Genomic DNA, 17,265 nt, shown 5'->3' with positions numbered 1-17,265 from the left:
CCAATCAGCTATTCGTCAGCTGAAACTCAATTTCATATACATGTCTCGCTCTAGCTCGTCTGTAACTGGACATACCCCACCATTTGAACAATTAGATAGTCCTTAATATGCTTTAACTTAAACATGTTGATGAGATTACAGCAGCAATTTGTATAGTGCCTTTAATATAGGTTCATTTTAACAAGAATAGCAGAGTTCTGAATGCGGGGGGTGACCTGGCTGGGATTTCTGTCATCCTTTGATTGTTAGGGTTGATTGAGCTAATGTGGCTGGCGGGTGGGTGTTTCGCTTTGCTCCACAGCTGAATGCATGCCCCTCTTAAAGCTAAGTGCTGGGTCACAGAGAATGATCCACTAGAAGAGGACACTTCACCAGTTTAAAGTCTGTGAAGTAACTATAGTTGCCTGCTAGGCTAAGCCTCCAAGACTGAAAATGTGTTGCTGGAAAAGCACAGCAGGTCAGGCAGCATCCAAAGAACAGGAGATTCGACGTTTCGGGCAAAAGCACTTCATCAGGAATGAGGAGAGTGTGCCAAGCAGGCTAAGATAAAAGGTAGGGAGGAGGGACTTGGGGGAGGGGCGATAGAGATGTGATAGGTGGAAGGAGGTCAAGGTGAGGGTGATAGGCCAGAGTGGGGTGGGGGTGGAGAGGTCAGGAAGAAGATTGCAGGTTAGGAGGGTGGTGCTGAGTTCGAGGGATTCGACTGAGACAAGGTCGGGGGGAGGGGGGGGAAGCCTCCAAGACGGTTTGTAGGATGACATAAGGAAGTCAAGCTGCTAGAATTCAGCCATATCCAAGTCAGGCACGGTGTACAGAGGAACCTCGATTATCCGGCATTCGACTATCTGAATGTCGGATTATCTGACAAGATCACAAGGTCCTGATGCTTGAGTAAACTATGTTATCCAGAATTTGATTAACCAACTGAAATACTCCCTGCCCATGTCCTTCAGATAATCAAGGTTCCTCTGCATTGCAATCTGCTGCTGTTCTTAAAAGAAAGTTAGAGCTGAGTTCTTCGTTCTGGACAAGGAAAGGTGAAAACCAAAGGATGTGATCTGCTCTAGAATTCAGTAAAACCCTTTTAAACGTCTGAAATATGGATATTGGTTGATGAAACATTAGGACCCTAAGGAAGGACAGCTAGTTAAATGGTCCCATTTTCAGAAACAAGCTACAGCAAAAAAAAAGGAGGCGGCAGGAAGTGGAACAAAAAGATACAACATAGCAAAAGCTAATCTTTATTTATTCACCCAGCAAACATACCTCCTCAGATCTGCTCTAATAATTGCATGGAATGCCAAGCAAAAAAAAAGGCTGCTCAACTGAACTGGAGTTTGTACTTTCCTCTCCTCTCTCCCCCAAGTGCACACATCATCTCTGCATCAAAAGGCATTTCTCCAGTATTCTGTGTTTGACTTGCTGTTGATCACTTTATTTTTGTCCGAGGAGCAGGAAAATCGACATTTCGGGCAAAAAGCCCTTCATCAGGAATCCATTTCATTCCTGATGAAGGGCTTTTGCCTGAAACATTGATTTTCCTGCTCCTTGGATGCTGCCTGACCTGCTGTGCTTTTCCAACACTGCTCTAATCTTGACTCTGATCTCCAGCATCTGCAGTAACACTTCTACCCACTTTATTTTCATGACCCTTAAGTGCGAACCCATTACAATTCACCTAACCTGTTGTCCTAGTAAAATCCAACAATATCCAAATTCAATTTCCAACATTCTTCCCCCCCCCCCCCCCAAAAAAAAAACGAAATTGGGAGTACCTTTATAAATGTAATTTGCATGTGTCTGGTTTTCATTTTGTTTTGCCTCACTTTGGTTATTTCTATCTCCTTTTCAACTCTGCCTGCTTATCTTTAAATCTGAGTTCCTTGGGCATCCTTTTTTTAAATAAAATGTGCTTCTGCCCAAATCGTTTGAAATAAAAGTATTTGAGTTCTTTCAGTATTCTGTTTTACCAACGTCGTGCTGTTTTCAGTGCTTTGAAGAATTCATCTGAACCTTGTGTGTTCCTTTGCCTTCTGATACTGATAGGCTCCACGAGGGACTATCATCTCACTGAGCTTTTATGTTGCATTTGCAGCCGTTACCATCTGCCTCAAAATTTTAGGATTCCTGATCCAATCAGTTTGAATATGAGATTAATCCAGATACTCTCCAGACATCTAGGTTCGAGCAATGGTCATTGACCAGAAACTCTGGTGCTTAATGAGCTTGATTTTAACCTAAATCTTGCAACTTCTGCACATTTCCCCCCCCCCCCCCCCCCCAAACTAAAACACCCCCCAGTCCAGCCTCCTTGGCCAAACAGAGCAGGGACCCCATAAAATATCCACGGTGGTCACTCTCCCCTTCAGAGACACAGGGTTCCAGGCTCAAGTCTTTTAGATGTCTGAGAACTGAAGGGAGCTGGAAAATGACAGAGGGGGAGAAAGAGCAAGTGGAACACACAAAGACAAAGGGAATGTTAATAGTGTTAAAAGAGTGATAAGGATAAAATAGGTCGAAATCCTATCTCGGTCCTTAAGCGTCCTATTTGATGTGAAACATTAACTCTTTGTTTCCCCCCTCCCAGTCGCTCTGCTGAGTTTCTCCAGCCATTTTTGTTCTTGCTTCAGAACAAATTATTTAATCATTGTCACATTGTTGTTTGCGGTGTGTAAATTGTCTGCCATATTTCCTACATTAAAGCACTTGAATGCACTTCAAAAGTTTCCATAGGCTATAAAGCATTTTGAGTTCTCTGGTGGTTGTGCAAGCTGCTACATAAATGCAAAGCTATTTTTTCCCGACCGAATTCCCAGCTCTGATCAACTTAACTGAAAGCATTCACTTTTTTAAAAACAAGAAATGCCTGGGAAAATGCATTTTACTCAACCTAGGCACTGCAGTGGAGGAGGACAGGAGCACAGTGATCACATTACCAAGCTGGTAATCGAGAGGCTGGAACTAATGACCACGGAGACAACTTCAAATTTCACATCAACAGCTTGGGATTTACATAGTTAATTAAATAAATGTGGAATCAAAAACTGGTCTCTGTAATGGTGACCATGAAACTACTGATTATCATAAAAAAGCCCATCTGGTTCACTTATGTCCTTTAGGGAAGGAAATCTGCCATTTCTATCCCCTCAGGGCTCTTTATGTTTCAGGTTCGCATCATTGTGAATGACACTTTATTATCCTCTGAAGTGGCTTCTCAAGTCACTTGGTTATGCGATTGTAGACGGATGATAATTAAATCTTTTTTTTGAAAAATTCCAAACTGGCCCACCTTAAATGCAGAGTTACCTACTGAATCAAAGGAGTCTCCCAGCAGGTAGGGTATGATGTTTGCAAAGATTATATTATTTTTAAATTCATTTATCAGGTAAGGGTTTCACCATCTGGGCTGGCATTTGTTACTCATTCCTAATTGCTCTGGAGAAGGAAGTGGAGAGGTGTTGTCCTTGGGGTTTAGAGACCCCTATTGTGGTGTTAGGGCAGGAGTTCTTGGATTTTGACCCAGTGACAATGAAGGAATGGCAATATAGTTCCAAATTGGGATGGTATGTGGCTTGGAGGGAAATAGTTGGTGGTGGTGTTCCCATGTATCTGCTGCCCTTGCCCTATTTGGCAAATCCCACAGATTTGAAAGGTGTCAACAGAGCCTTGGTGAATCACGAGTAAAAAATGAGGTCTGCAGATGCTGGAGATCACAGCTGCAAATGTGTTGCTGGTCAAAGCACAGCAGGCCAGGCAGCATCTCAGGAATAGAGAATTCGACGTTTCGAGCATAAGCCCTTCATCAGGAATAGGTGAATCACGGTATACTCTGTGTAGACAGGAGGTGCTAACACAGTTGTACCGTCAACCAGACCTGATTGGTCCCTTGTGCATTGAAGCATCTTGTGATTGGTTTATTTGTGGAGATTTGTAGGATTCTAGAGTGTAGAGGTACAAAGAGGAGCCGACAAATAGGGAGAAGATCCTATAACAGGTAAAAGTGAAATGTATTCCTATACAAAGCCTTTCTTGATCACGCACAACAATAAAGAATGTTCTGTGCACAGTTAAGGTTAAAATGATGTTCAGGAGCTGTTTTGCCATCAAGGTGAGGTGAATTATTTCAGGTGTGATGTTTTGGTGTCATTTGATAGGAGAGGGGTTTCAATACGCAAGTATGGGACAAGTATCTTCTGCCGAGGGTCCAGGAGGAGATGTGTGCCCTGATTGGCAAGGGTCATTAGCATCCCCTCCATCAAACTGTACTTGTGTTAAGTGAGACTTTAAACTGGAATCATTGTTTCTTTCTTCGCATTGTTCCACCTGCACAAGTTGCTGAATTTGACCCAAAGCTCATGGTTGGTCCCCATTCCTCTTATTTTTAAACTGTGCCTAACAGGTCATGTCATAAATAGGGACTCAGGAGAGTCCCACTCCCTTGTCCCATTTCCTGAAAAAGCAACATTTAGTGTTAGAATTCTCCCGGAAATTCCAGTCTCTTCAAAGTAAAAACCAGATCACCATGTGCAACATTATGTTAATCTTCCGCCTTCCTGGTCCAATACCCAGTCCGTTCCTTAAAAGCAAATCAACCATCCTCTGAAATCAAACCGTAGTTCAATATGCAAATGGTGATCAGTGACTACCTTAGGTGTAATAAAGCTGGCTTTGAGAAGCGCTGTAGCTTTATGCATTGGTCATAGTGGTTTCACCTCTGGGTTTGATCCAGGATGCTTCCTCTTGTGGGAGAATCTAGAACTGGGGGGGTCATAGTCTGAACGTAAGGGGACACCGATCTAAAACAAACGAGGAAGCGCTTTGTCCCCCAGAGTGTTGATAAGTCTTTTTGGAATTCCCTTCCTCAAAAGGCAGTGGATGCAGAATCTTGAAATAATTTTCGGGCAGATATGGATAAATTCTTGATGACCAAGGGCATGAAATGTAGAATTGAGGTTAAAATCACATCGGCCAGGATCTTGTTGAATGGCAGAACTGGCTCAAAGAGCTGAATGGCCGACCTTTGTTGCTTGTTTGTATGATCTAAGGCAGTTTTACTATGTCACTAACCGTATGTGTTGGTTTCTGTGTGGCCTGATAGGTGTCTATGCGAATAAGGAAATTCCCTTGACACTCAGCGGCGGAATGTTAGGAACTGGATGCAGCACGCCCCTTTCATCCAATATCCTGCCCCATCACCGGACTGGCCACCTGATGCACCTCAGCCGACCATCACTACCTGGGACCATGACTGCTACGGCGTCCATTAGCTCCTCGCAGGTAAGACCTTTCACTCCAGCAGCACTGCCTTCCGCTTTCTGCTCACTGCTCTTGGCTGTTTCCTGAGAAATGGTTCAGTGGGTCAACATCAGGCCTTTGGTGGGGGTGGGTCACAGAATTAGAGAATTGTTACGATGCAGTGGGGGACATGCAGCCAATCCTGCTTGCAATGGCTCTCTGAACGAAGGCCATTAGATCCGGAAGACTTCAGCACAAAACAAACCCAGGCTGGCCATCCTGGTGCAGCTTTGATGGAGTGCTGCCCTGTCAGAGGTATGGTTTTTCAACTGTTAGTTGGCGTAAAGCATTCATCCCATGGCACTGTTTTGAATAGTAACAGGAATTTCTGTATGGTGCCAGAGTTATTTTTAAAATAAAAGTTGTGAACTGGTTGCTCATCCCTCACTGCCCCCAGAGGAAGTGCTGATGTGTGCCTTGCTCATTCACTGCAGTGCGTTTGGTACAGTTACACACACAGTCTGCTGGGAAAAGAGTTCCAGGATTTTGACTCTGAAGGAGCAGCAATATAATTCCAAGTCAGGATTAGTTTAGATTCCTTACAGGATGGAAACAGGCCCGTCGGCCCAACAAGTCCACACCAACTCTCCAAAGAGTAACCCACCCAGACACATTCCACTTCCCTATATTTACTCCTGACTAATGCATCTAACACTATAAGCAATTTAGCATGGCCAATTCACCTGACCTGCACATCTTTTGGATTGTGGGAGGAAACTGGAGCACCCGGAGGAAAACCACACAGACATGGGGAGAATGTGCAAACTCCATACACATAGTTGCCTGAGGACGGAATCAAACATAGGTCCCTGGCACTGTGAAGCAGCAATGCTAACCCCTGAGCTACTGTGCTGCCCCGGATGGTGTGTCATTGAATGTGGTTGTGTTCCCGTATGTCAGCTGCCTTTGTCCCTCCGGGTTGCTGAGGACGAGTGTCTGGAAAGTATTGTTAATGATGTCCCTCAACCAGCATCTGAATTAGATAAGTTGTTCATTGTAGCATTGTTGTTTGTGGGACCTTCCTGTGCACACATTTTGGTTACCCCACTTCCTACAGTGCAAGTGTCACTGCTCTTCGAAAGTATTCAATTACCTGTGAAGCACTTCAGAAGGTAATGGGTTTATGAAAGTCCTTTTATTTGTAAAGCATTGGGAAAAATTCAGACCATCATTGAAATTTGCAGCATGGGCGCAGGCCATTTGGCCCACTGTGTCTGACAAATAGCCATCCAGCCTAACCCACTTTCTGATTCCTGTTCTGTTGTCTAATAGATTGCCATGCTTTGAATCTGAGTACTTCTGGAATGTACTGAAGGCTTTTGTCTCTAACTACCCACCCATCACCCAACGCCTTATAGGTAGTAAGTTTCAGGTACCCGCCCCCCCCCCAACCTTTGGGTTGAAAATGTCCCCATGGATCTCCCTCTGAACCTCCTGCCTCTTACCCTCAGTCTTTGCCCCCCTGGCTATGAACCATCAAGCAAGGGAAATAGAGCTATTTGTATCCACTGTTTAGTGACCTCTTTTAATTTTGTACCATTGAAGTAAGTCTCCTCTCAGCTGTCTCTTTCCAAAGAAAACAACCCTGTCCAATCTTTCCTCATAAGTAACATTCTCCAGCCAAGAAGCATCGTTGTAAATCTCTCCTGCGTCCTCCCTAATGCAATGACATCTTTTCTTTTGTTGGAGTCCTTTTTTGAAATTTGTCACAGAGCAAAGAGAAAAACAGGCATTTGATCACCAGTGCTTCCCAGACAAGGAAGAGGTGAACAATCGGTTGCACAGTTCAGTCTGGATGTTGGCAGAGGAAAGGGTTTTGGACACTAGGGGGTCATTCTGCTCTTCAAATACTAGCAGTGGAGCTTTCATATCCCAGAACAAAGATCCCCTTGCCTCTGATGTTGATGCTCCAATGAGCACAGCTCAGCCAGGAACTAAAGATGCTGGTTGAGAATAGGACTATGCTCTGTGATAGCCCCTACTGGCTAAACAACCCATCAGCAATCCAGGCTGTTGCATGTGTAAGACACTGGTGAGTGAACTCTGCTTTTCCAGTTTCATGCAGTGGTGGAGTAAATGGCCAACACAATTTAATAAGAAAACACTGGATTTTCACTTGGCCACCCCCAGAAAATGACAATTGATTTACTTCTTCACTTACTTAAGAACTCATTTCTTGTGATCTGGTCAACCTTCACCCCTCAACAGGCATCACTAAATAAACAGGTTGTCAGCTCACTTCCTTTATTGCCTTTCTTGTGGGATCTTGCTGTGCTTGACACAAAGGCCACATTATGACCGTGACCGACCTTCATAAATACAAGAATGGCTGTGAAGCACGTTGGGGCGGGGTTAGAGGAGTATTGTCTTTGGATGGTGAAAGATGCTGTTTAAGATTACCTCCTTCCATGATCTTCGATTCTGTGAGGAATAATGCCAGCCAATCTTTCTGCTGTCTTCAGCCAGCCCCACGACTGGACGTTGAACTTCTCAAGAAGCTGAAACACATCATGTAACAACGTGATACTTTGTGTTGTTGTGCTACAGGCAGTTGTCAGTGCGGTGAGGGTCTTGTGAGGTTGTGATGAGCTGGGTCAGAGTATGGATGCCACCTACTGGTTAATGTTCGTCTTTAGTTCAGGAACTGCGCAGAGCTGCAATTGCAGTGCCGTGACCCTACACCTGACCTGCCTCAAAATCACTATTAACCCATACTGTGCTGGAAAGCTACGCCGCACACAGAGCCCAGAAGGCAGCCTGGACAATTTGGGCAACGAGTTACCAGATTCTGTGGCGTGTAGAGGAAGAGGGTACCTCGCTGAAGCATACAAAATTTGAAAGGGGTCTTGTAAAGGGAAATGCTTGGAAATCTAGAACCTGAGCTATTGGTCTCAGAATGATCCTGATCAGTAGGGGAGTCCGAGATCTCAGGGAAAGGGTAGGAAAATGGATGTTAACAATGTCAGATCAGCCATGATCTTATTGAATGGGAGAGCAGGCACGAGGGGCCGAAAGGCCTTCTGTTCCTATTCTTAGGGATTCCTGGATGCGGTTTAGGACTGAGGTGAAGAGAGCTCTCTTCAGTCAAAGCATTATGGATCTTTGGGAATTCTTGCTTTTATGTAAAGCTGTGGATGCTCCATTGTTGAATATTTTTAAGGATGAGATGAATTTTTGGGGTCCCGGGGATATGGGGAGCATGTGGGAAGTTGGAGTTGAGGATTCGATAAGATCAAATTAAATGGCAATACAGGCTCAATAGGTTGTATAGTCTATACCTGCACCAATTTCTTTAAAGTTCTTATGGTATTTGATTTTTATAATTAAGATCTTCATAAAATTAAGTGTGGTAAAAAGAATACTTTTATCTAATGGCCACAGTTAAGTTAGGAAAAGTACAGGTTGGTTGCAAACTCAGAACACCCTTACCATACAAATCTATTGTTTGTTTTTCTCCCCAGTTCCCCACAGGGTTTTTTATTGGAATTATTAATGACAGCCTCAAAGCTTAATTAGTGAAAAAATACTTAATTAGTCACAACAATAACATTCTGTAGCATTTTTCAAAGGTGTGACTATTTGAGCTGACTGTTGCATTGCTGACTTGGTAACACATATCTCGGATCAAAACGTTAGGGGTCCACATCTCTTGCAAACGATGACATAATCTAACAGTGCAGGGAGTGCTGCATGGTCAGAGTTGCTGTTTTCTGGGGTGAGAAGTTGATCTGAGTCATTTTTCTGGTCTCTCAGCTGGATTAAAATTACAGGGATTCCTCCTGGTATCCTGGCCAATATTCATCCCTCAGCCAAAGTCAAGGGAAACAGAGGCCCGAAATTTCACAATGACAGAGAGGCTCAGTCCAATCACCAAATACGACACTTCCTCTTGTCACAGGGCAGGACTGGGGCCAATTGCTCTTCACAAAGTCAGCTGGCTATTTAAGTCAGCAACTGCCTCTACTCAAGTTGCAGTTTGAGAATTGGGACATGTGAAACCTGAACTGTGGAGAGTACATGGGGTAACTGCAGGACTGAACACAGTACACTATCCAAAGAATGGCTCTGTTTTGTAGAGGTGACATTCCCTTTGGATCCAGTCCCCTTTGGATGAGGTTGGGAGAGGAGGGTGACCTTTGAAGTTGTTAAAAACAGGATAAATGGTGAAAAGTGCATAATCTCATTAATAATGGTCAAGCTCACTAGAACTGCCAGTAGCCATGTCAGAATCACAGCCTGCAGTTTTGGCACCCATGTGTGTACTGGAAGCTACATATATTTAATACACAGGGCTATTTTCTGTGCAGACGAAAGAAGCACTGTATCTTTTTCAACTCCACAAAATAGGTGATAGCCATCTGCTGAGCCATTTCTCAGGGCAACGCTCCAGTCAATTACAGTCAAGCTGCCTGGTTTAAAATTGAAACAAAGCCTGGCAGATCAATGTGAGACATCATTAGAATTGGTGCACTTGCCCTGGCAACACTTCTACTAGTCAGAGTCCTCTTGCCCATCAATCTGCTATCCCCTCTCATGAACTGTTGATGCTGGTTTTTCCCTTGAATTTCTGTTCTTGTAAATTGTTGTAATGAGTGCAAGAAGTAAAACTTTGACAAAATGTAGCATCTTTTTCAGCAACACTCAAGTTCTGTACGACCAAATAACTATTTGTCATACTGTCAAAAGCTTCTAGCATTCCTGTCAAAAGCATCAAGATAACCTGTCAAAGAGAGCGCTCACATGTTCACATCACTTAAAATTGTTACTTTTTGAACATTTAAACTGCATTTGGTATTAAAGTAAATTGGTACATTGATTTCACTCTGTTGACATACGCCTGAAGGTTTCCATTAATGGATTAACGTAGCAGGACTCATTTGACAACCATCCATTATCACAGCAGGATGCCTGTCACTTCATAGTTTGTTTCACATCTCCAAGGGATTCTAGACTCTAATTAAATTCCATGGTTCTTGAGAGGGAATGTAGACTTGAATGCAATCTTTGTTGTTATAAGGTAGTAGAAAGAATATAAATGTAGTATTGTTTTTTAATAAATGAGTTTTTTTCAATATTGTGAAGTCTGCTATGTACTAGAATAAAGTTTGATAATATTTTCCAATTTGTCTCTCAATGGGTTATAAGGTGTGGCCATTATAGAAACAGGATGAGTTGATGTGGTAGGTGTAAGGTGGTGACTTGATAAAAAAGTTGTTATTAAGTAATAAAGGGTCAGAGGGTAGGTACGGGAAGTAGGATGACATGGAGGATATGAGAGGTTATGGGGTGGGCATGGAGTGGAGTTCTGAGGAAGAGTCACTCGACCTAAATCACTAACTGATTTCTCTCCACGGATGCTGCCAGACTTGCTAAGCTTTTCCAGCAATTTTTGTTTTTGATCCAGGAGAGAGAATCTGTCCCAAAGCACTTTACAGCAAATGAAGTATTTTACTGAATTAATCGCCACTGTTAAACTGTAGGAAAGTGCAGCAGCTGCTTTGTGCACAGCAAACTCCCACATAGAGCTATGGAATAATGACCACGTATTAAGCGTATTCCTTCATTTGTTTGCACAAGCAAAGTGCCAACATACCCAACCAGCCCGCACTTGCAAACTCACAACAATTTAGCCATGCTAAATTGCCCGTGGTGTTAGATGCAGGGGTAAATGTAGGGGAATGGGTCTGGGTGGGTGCGCTTCGGTGGGTCGGTGTGGGCTTGTTGGGCCGAAGGGCCTGTTTCCACACTGTAAGTAATCTAAAAAAAAAATTAAATGTGACTCATGCTGTTGGACAACATTAAGTGGATAATCCTGTCTGTGTCATGAATCACTCTGATAACCAATTTAGAATTGTCTGTTGGGCTCAGTGTAGTGTCCTTGTGTGTACTGGAAGCTACACATACTAAAATACAGAGCCCAGTTATGGAGTCTCACAGCACAGAAACAGACTCTTTGATCCAACCAGTCCCTGCCAATGATCATCCCAAACTAAACCAGTCCCACCTGCCAGTTCCTGGTCCATATCCCTCCAAGCCTCCCTTATTCATGTACTGATCCAAGTGTCTTTTAAGCATTGTAACTGTTCCCACACCCACCACTTCCTCACGAAGTTCATTTAAAAATAAGTCGGTTTGAAAAAGAGTTTGCAATTTTTTTTAATGTTAGGGAAACAAAATGAATAAAAATCTTATAATAGTGAAATATAATAGTTCAAGTAAAATTATAATAAAACTGCAAGTAAGCCTGCAATCTCAGCAGCAGCTGCAAAATCCACACTGCTCAAGGGTGAAGCTCCATGCCCATTGCAGGTAGGAGAAAACATGTACAACTATTGAGTCCATTTCAATGCAACAAACTCTTTGGCAGCCATTCTCTACTTCATTTTTCAGCATATTGACTTGGCCAGTCTGACTAAACCTGCCTGGTTTAAAATTTGTACAGACTTTGGCTGCTAACTGTCAGTCATCATTAACTGGTGCATTCTCCATGGCAACACCTCTACCAATCAGAGTCCACAAGTCAACTAATCAGCATCCTCCCCTCATGTGGCATATATGCTGTTTTCTCTTTTCATTGGTATTTCTTATAAATTGTCCTGATCAGCGCAAGATGAAATGCTTCAGCAAAGTACGCGTTTTCTTTTCAGCGATGCCCATGATCTGTTCGCCCAACAGCTATTATGTTTTATTGAGAGCTAATACTGAATAGGATTCTGGGGAGAATTCAGCCCCCCCACCCCATTCAACAACCCTGCAAAATCATGCCATAGGACTTTTTATATCTACCTGAAAGATTAAAATCTGATCCAGACGAGGTCATCTCCAACAGTGTAGCACACCCTCAAGACTGCACTGGGAGTGTCAGCTTGGATGATGCAGTCAGCTGTCTGGATGGGAGACTTGTACCGACCCAGCGGCAGAAGTGCTGCCAGCTGACAGTTGTGCTCACAATGTCCTTTCTAGAACAAAAGTGTATTGCTTGGGGGGGGGGGGAAATCCACATTTTGCCAGAGTTTTCATCAGGACAATTGGCGAGAAGTGCCGATGTAGATGGGACAGCACATTACACTCTACGGGAAGAAAGGGTTGATTGATCAGAAGTCTACACAGATTAGTGGAGGCATCTCCATGCAAATGCAACAATTATTAACAACCACCAGTTGACCGCCAAGCTTCGCTTAAGTTTAAATGAAGATGGTTGACTGACTGGCTGGGCATTGTCCTGTGAAATGAACCAGAGAATGGCTGTCATGAATTTTGATGCATTAAAACAGGTGCAATGTACGTACATGTTCTTTCAAACTACAAATAACAGGATTCTGAGCATTAATATATGCAGCTTCCAGTATGCCCTGGTGCACCAGAATGTGTGTCCAACTGACAATCTTAAATTTATTGTCAGCATAGTTCTTAGAATTCTTAAAAACATTGTTTGCCCACATAGGATCAAATTATGGGACTGTGATATGTGGAAATGTCTCCCAATAATACACTCCAAATCACGATTAGTACTGAATTCAAATGAGAGCAAAGATGCCATCCAGCTACCCAAGGTTTAGATTAGATTAGATTACTTACAGTGTGGAAACAGGCCCTTCAGCCCAACAAGTCCACACCGACCCGCCAAAGCGCAACCCACCCATACCCCTACATTTTACTCTTACCTAAGACTACGGACAATTTAGCATGGCCAATTCACCTGACCCGCACATCTTTGGACTGTGGGAGGAAACCGGAGCACCCGGAGGAAACCCACGCAGACATGGGGAGAACATGCAAACTCCACACAGTCAGTCGCCTGAGTCGGGAATTGAACCCGGGTCTCAGGCGCTGTGAGGCAGCAGTGCTAACCCCTGTGCCACCGTGCCGCCCACAAAAAGGGAATTTCTAACATGAAGTTCCACAAATGATGGCAATCTGAAATGGAAAGAGAAAACATTCTTAGAGATTTTCACTATCTTAGGACATTTCAAAGCACTTCATGACCAAAGTTATGGAAACTACAGTGGTCAGGCAGCAATGGTGAAGGGACAGAATGACAAAGTGTTGTTTACAATCAGAACTGGAAAAAGATTGAGGTTTATTAGCTTTCAAGCAAATGCAGAGACAGGGGAATGGTATAAGCTGTTGGGATGGCAGTAACATATGTCAGAGCAGAAGGAGTGAAAAATAAAAAAGCTGTTTGCTTGAAAAGAAGACAAGAATTTATGCTAACCTGATACCTTCGGAATAATGGGGTCAGTCTTGACTGAAGTGTGCAGTGTCATTTACTTGTGTAGGTAAATAAAAACACAGCCTATGTGGGATAACCCTGCTGAGTTGCAACAGAACTATAGCGAGATAGAGAAAGAGGCACGGAGGCACACTGGTTAGCACTGATGCCTCACAGTGCCAGAGACCAGGTTCATTTCCCACTTCAGGCGACTGTCTGTGTGGAGTTTGCACATTTTCCCTGTGTCTGCGTGGGTTTCCTCCGGGTGCACTGGTTTCCTCCCACAATCCAAAAATGTGCAGGTTAGGTGAATTGGCCATGCTAAATTGCCCGTAGCGTTAGGTGAAGGGGTAAATGTAGGGGAATGGATCTGGGTGGGTTACGCTTCGGAGGGTCAGTGTGGACTTGTTGGGCTGAAGGGCCTGTTTCCACACTGTAAGTAATCTAATCTAATCTAATCTCTGCATACAGCAATAAATGTGCAGCGTTCTTTAGTTGATTTAAAGCGATCTTAGACAGGAAATCATGAGGTGTGATTGCAGTCTGTAAAGTGGCCTTATGCTGACTGTACAGAAACGTTTGTAAAGCACAATTTAAAAGGAAAAGCTTTCTCAAACATCTGGAAGTCATTTGCAAGTTGAGGCGAGGTTGTGGACTCTTGTAGAAATTGACAATTTGTTTTTAGCTTGAATGAGTATCACTGACACTGAGATTACTAGTCCATAACATCACCTGGGTCTCGTGCAACTGGGTCAAACAAAACTAACGAGCATATTTATAGAGAGAGATTTAAAAGGGCAGTTAATGCACTGTAAGGGTATCTCAATCGCTGGGTCAGCAAGGCTGGATTCAAGTCCCCCCTGCTCCAGTGCTGAGCAGATAGATTAAAAACATCTATACAGAGAGATTTTCACTATCTTAGGATACCTCAAAACACTTCATGGCCAAAGAAGGACTTTGTTATGGAAACAACGGTGGTGTATATGTATGCAATGACCTTCCAGAGGAAATGCTAGAGGCTGATATAATTACAACATTTAAAAGGCATCTGGATGGGCATATGAATAGGAAGGGTTTTAGAGGGATATGGGCCAAATTCTGGCAAATGGGACTAGATTAATTTAGGATATCTAGTCAGCGCAGACCAGTTGGACCAAAGGGTCTGTTTCTGTGCTATAGAGTTCTCTGACTTGGTGACTTCTGCAATGTAATCACTGTCAGTGTAGAAGGCGCAGAGTCCAATTGCACACAGCAAGCAATATAACCACCAGTGTGATGGTGACACGATCTGTTTTTGTGATGTTGATCGAAGACTAAAGATTGGCCAAGACACTGTGAGAACGCACTTACCCTTCTTCAAATGCCTCTGCCTTGACCTAAGGGGTCAGTTTGGGCTTCAGCTTCACATCTGAAAGACAGTACCTCTGATAGTGCAGCACTCTCCAAGTACTGCACTGGAGTGTCAGTCTTGTGTTTTTGGCTCCAATCTTTGCTACAAAGCTTAAATCCATCACCTTTTGGCTCAGACAGGAGTCCCCCCAACTGAGCCACGACTGACATCAGCCAGTAGGAATGAGAAGGAAATGTAAAGGTAGAACTTCTCCTATCATGATCATGTTCATCCATCAACCAATTTCATCATCAGAGTTATTTAGACATTTACTACAGTGATCTTTGCAGAATTTGCTGCATGCAAGTTGGCTGCCTCGATAATGACAATGACTGTCTTTCAAAAATAATTAATTGTTTGTTAAAGCTTTGGAACATCCCAAATGTAACAAAACCATGCAGGTCCTTTCCCTTCCAACTAAACTGCCAATTTCTGAATTAGTAAAGCATCATGCTAAAAGGCATGTATTCTGCAGACACACAATTGTACCCCTGTGCATTTACAGTTATCATGTTCCATGTATTCTCACGCATGTATTTAATTTGTTGTGAATAATTTTCAGTTTGATTCTTAATATACCCATGAATTTTTTTTGCCAGAAATGGAGGGTGCTACACACTGGGTAGATAACAGGCTGGCACACTGCTAATCAGATGAGCTGAATTAGCCCTTAATTATTTATTTACACAGGGTGGGCAGGCTCCTGATTTTGGTGCCCACCCACCCTCTTTTACAGAGGTGAGCTTGGGAGTGGATGGGAAGATGGTGGGCTGGGCTGACCTATTTTACTGTCCTCATGCTAAAAACACTCTGGCAGCATGCAGTATCCTTCCCACTGTCTCACTTATGAGGTGGAGTGGGTCTGATACAGAGACTTGTACTGAAACATAGAATTTCTACATTGCATGGGATTCCAACAGTTTCTGGGTATTATAATTCTAAGATCCATGAATGCTTCCATTTTAATTAATTGGCTCTCGGTGGGTGAACTTAATTTTTGGCTTGGGATTTATGGAGTATCTAAGAGTTTCTCTGCTAAATTTGAGGATCACAGTTCTTTTATGTTTCTTTGAAATAGCAACTCGATGGACTCAATTTTAAAACAAAGTAACTTTGGGCTGTGTCTGGGGAAGAATGAATTAAAATGAATAGAAAACAAAGATGCTGGAAATAGAAAGAAAAACTGCTGGGAAAACTCAGCAGGTCTGGCAACATTTGTAAAAAGAAAACAGAGTTAGCATTTTGAGTTCTGAAGAAAGGCCAGTGAACCTGAAATTTGAACTCTGTTTTCTGTCCGCAAATGCTGCCAGACTTGCTGAACTTTTCCAGCAAATTTCTGTTTTTGGTTAAAATGAATGGAATTCAATTAGATCTTGCTTAAAAATAATGAGCTTAGATGAATCAATATAGAAAACCAAGACAATAGTTTAGTGATGGAAGAGTCAGTAGGAAGCAAACTAGAGAAACAAAAGCTGGACTTTTATTTTTTTTTTAAATTATTCATTGATGGGATGTTGACATTACTGGCTAGCTCAACATTTATTGCCCATCTTTAATTTGGGCTAGCACGGTGGCTCAGTGGTTAGCACTGCTGGCTGACAGTGCCAGGGACCAGGTTTGATTCCACGCTTGGGCAACTGTGTGAAGCTTGCACGTTCTCCCTGTGGCTGCATGGGTTTCCATCAGGTGCTCCAGTTTCCTCTTACAGTCCAAAGACGTGCAGGTTAGATGGATTAGTTTTGGGGAATGAAGGGTTACAAGGATCAGGTAGGGGTAGGACTTTTCGGAGGGTCTGTGTGGACTTGATGGGTCGAATGTTCTGTGTCCATACTGTAGGGATTCTATTTTTTTAGAATTGTCTTGAGGGCAGTTAAGAGACAACCATATTGCTGTGTGTGTCTGGAGTTGCATGTAGGGCAGACACAGGTGAGGACAGTAGATTTTCTTCTCTAAAGGGCATGAGTGAAACAGATGGGTTTTTACAACAATATTTGGTGGTTAAATGGTCATCCTTCAACAAGTTTTTAATCTCAGCCTTTATTTTACTACATTAAAATTTCACTGCAATAGCTTCAAACCCATAACCCCAGAACATTAGCCTGGAGTTCTGGATTACTAGCCCAGTGACATAACCACCATGCCACTGCCTCCTCTGTAGTGACATGTCACTTTGTTGCTGGATTTTGTACTCTAGTCTCTCGAGTGAGATTTGAATCGACAGCTGTCGAACTCTGAGCTGAGATTGCTATCCCTGAGTGAGAGTCACGAAAAGGAATGGATTTAAAGGTGTACATTGATTCATTAAACCACAATCCGAATGGCCCCCATGTGGTGGGCTGAATGGCCTCCTCTCACTCTACCCTTTCTC

The 17,265-nt window shown here is 43.1% G+C and overlaps 1 protein-coding gene across 4 annotated transcripts in view; it reads left to right on the top strand.

The window, feature by feature from the left end:
* Positions 1-17,265, top strand: part of LOC132830705 (protein AF-10-like) — a 189,277-nt gene that overhangs the window by 132,072 nt on the left and 39,940 nt on the right. For all 4 annotated transcript variants that reach the window (XM_060848525.1, XM_060848523.1, XM_060848522.1 and 1 more), the window contains one exon: positions 5,099-5,277. In XM_060848525.1, the coding sequence (XP_060704508.1) occupies positions 5,099-5,277 (179 nt within the window). The remainder of the gene's footprint in view (positions 1-5,098; positions 5,278-17,265) is intronic.

Source organism: Hemiscyllium ocellatum, chromosome 32 (genome assembly GCF_020745735.1).
Source record: "Hemiscyllium ocellatum isolate sHemOce1 chromosome 32, sHemOce1.pat.X.cur, whole genome shotgun sequence".
NCBI classification, from domain to species: domain Eukaryota; kingdom Metazoa; phylum Chordata; class Chondrichthyes; order Orectolobiformes; family Hemiscylliidae; genus Hemiscyllium; species Hemiscyllium ocellatum.
This window is presented reverse-complemented; position numbering and strand designations above follow the sequence as displayed.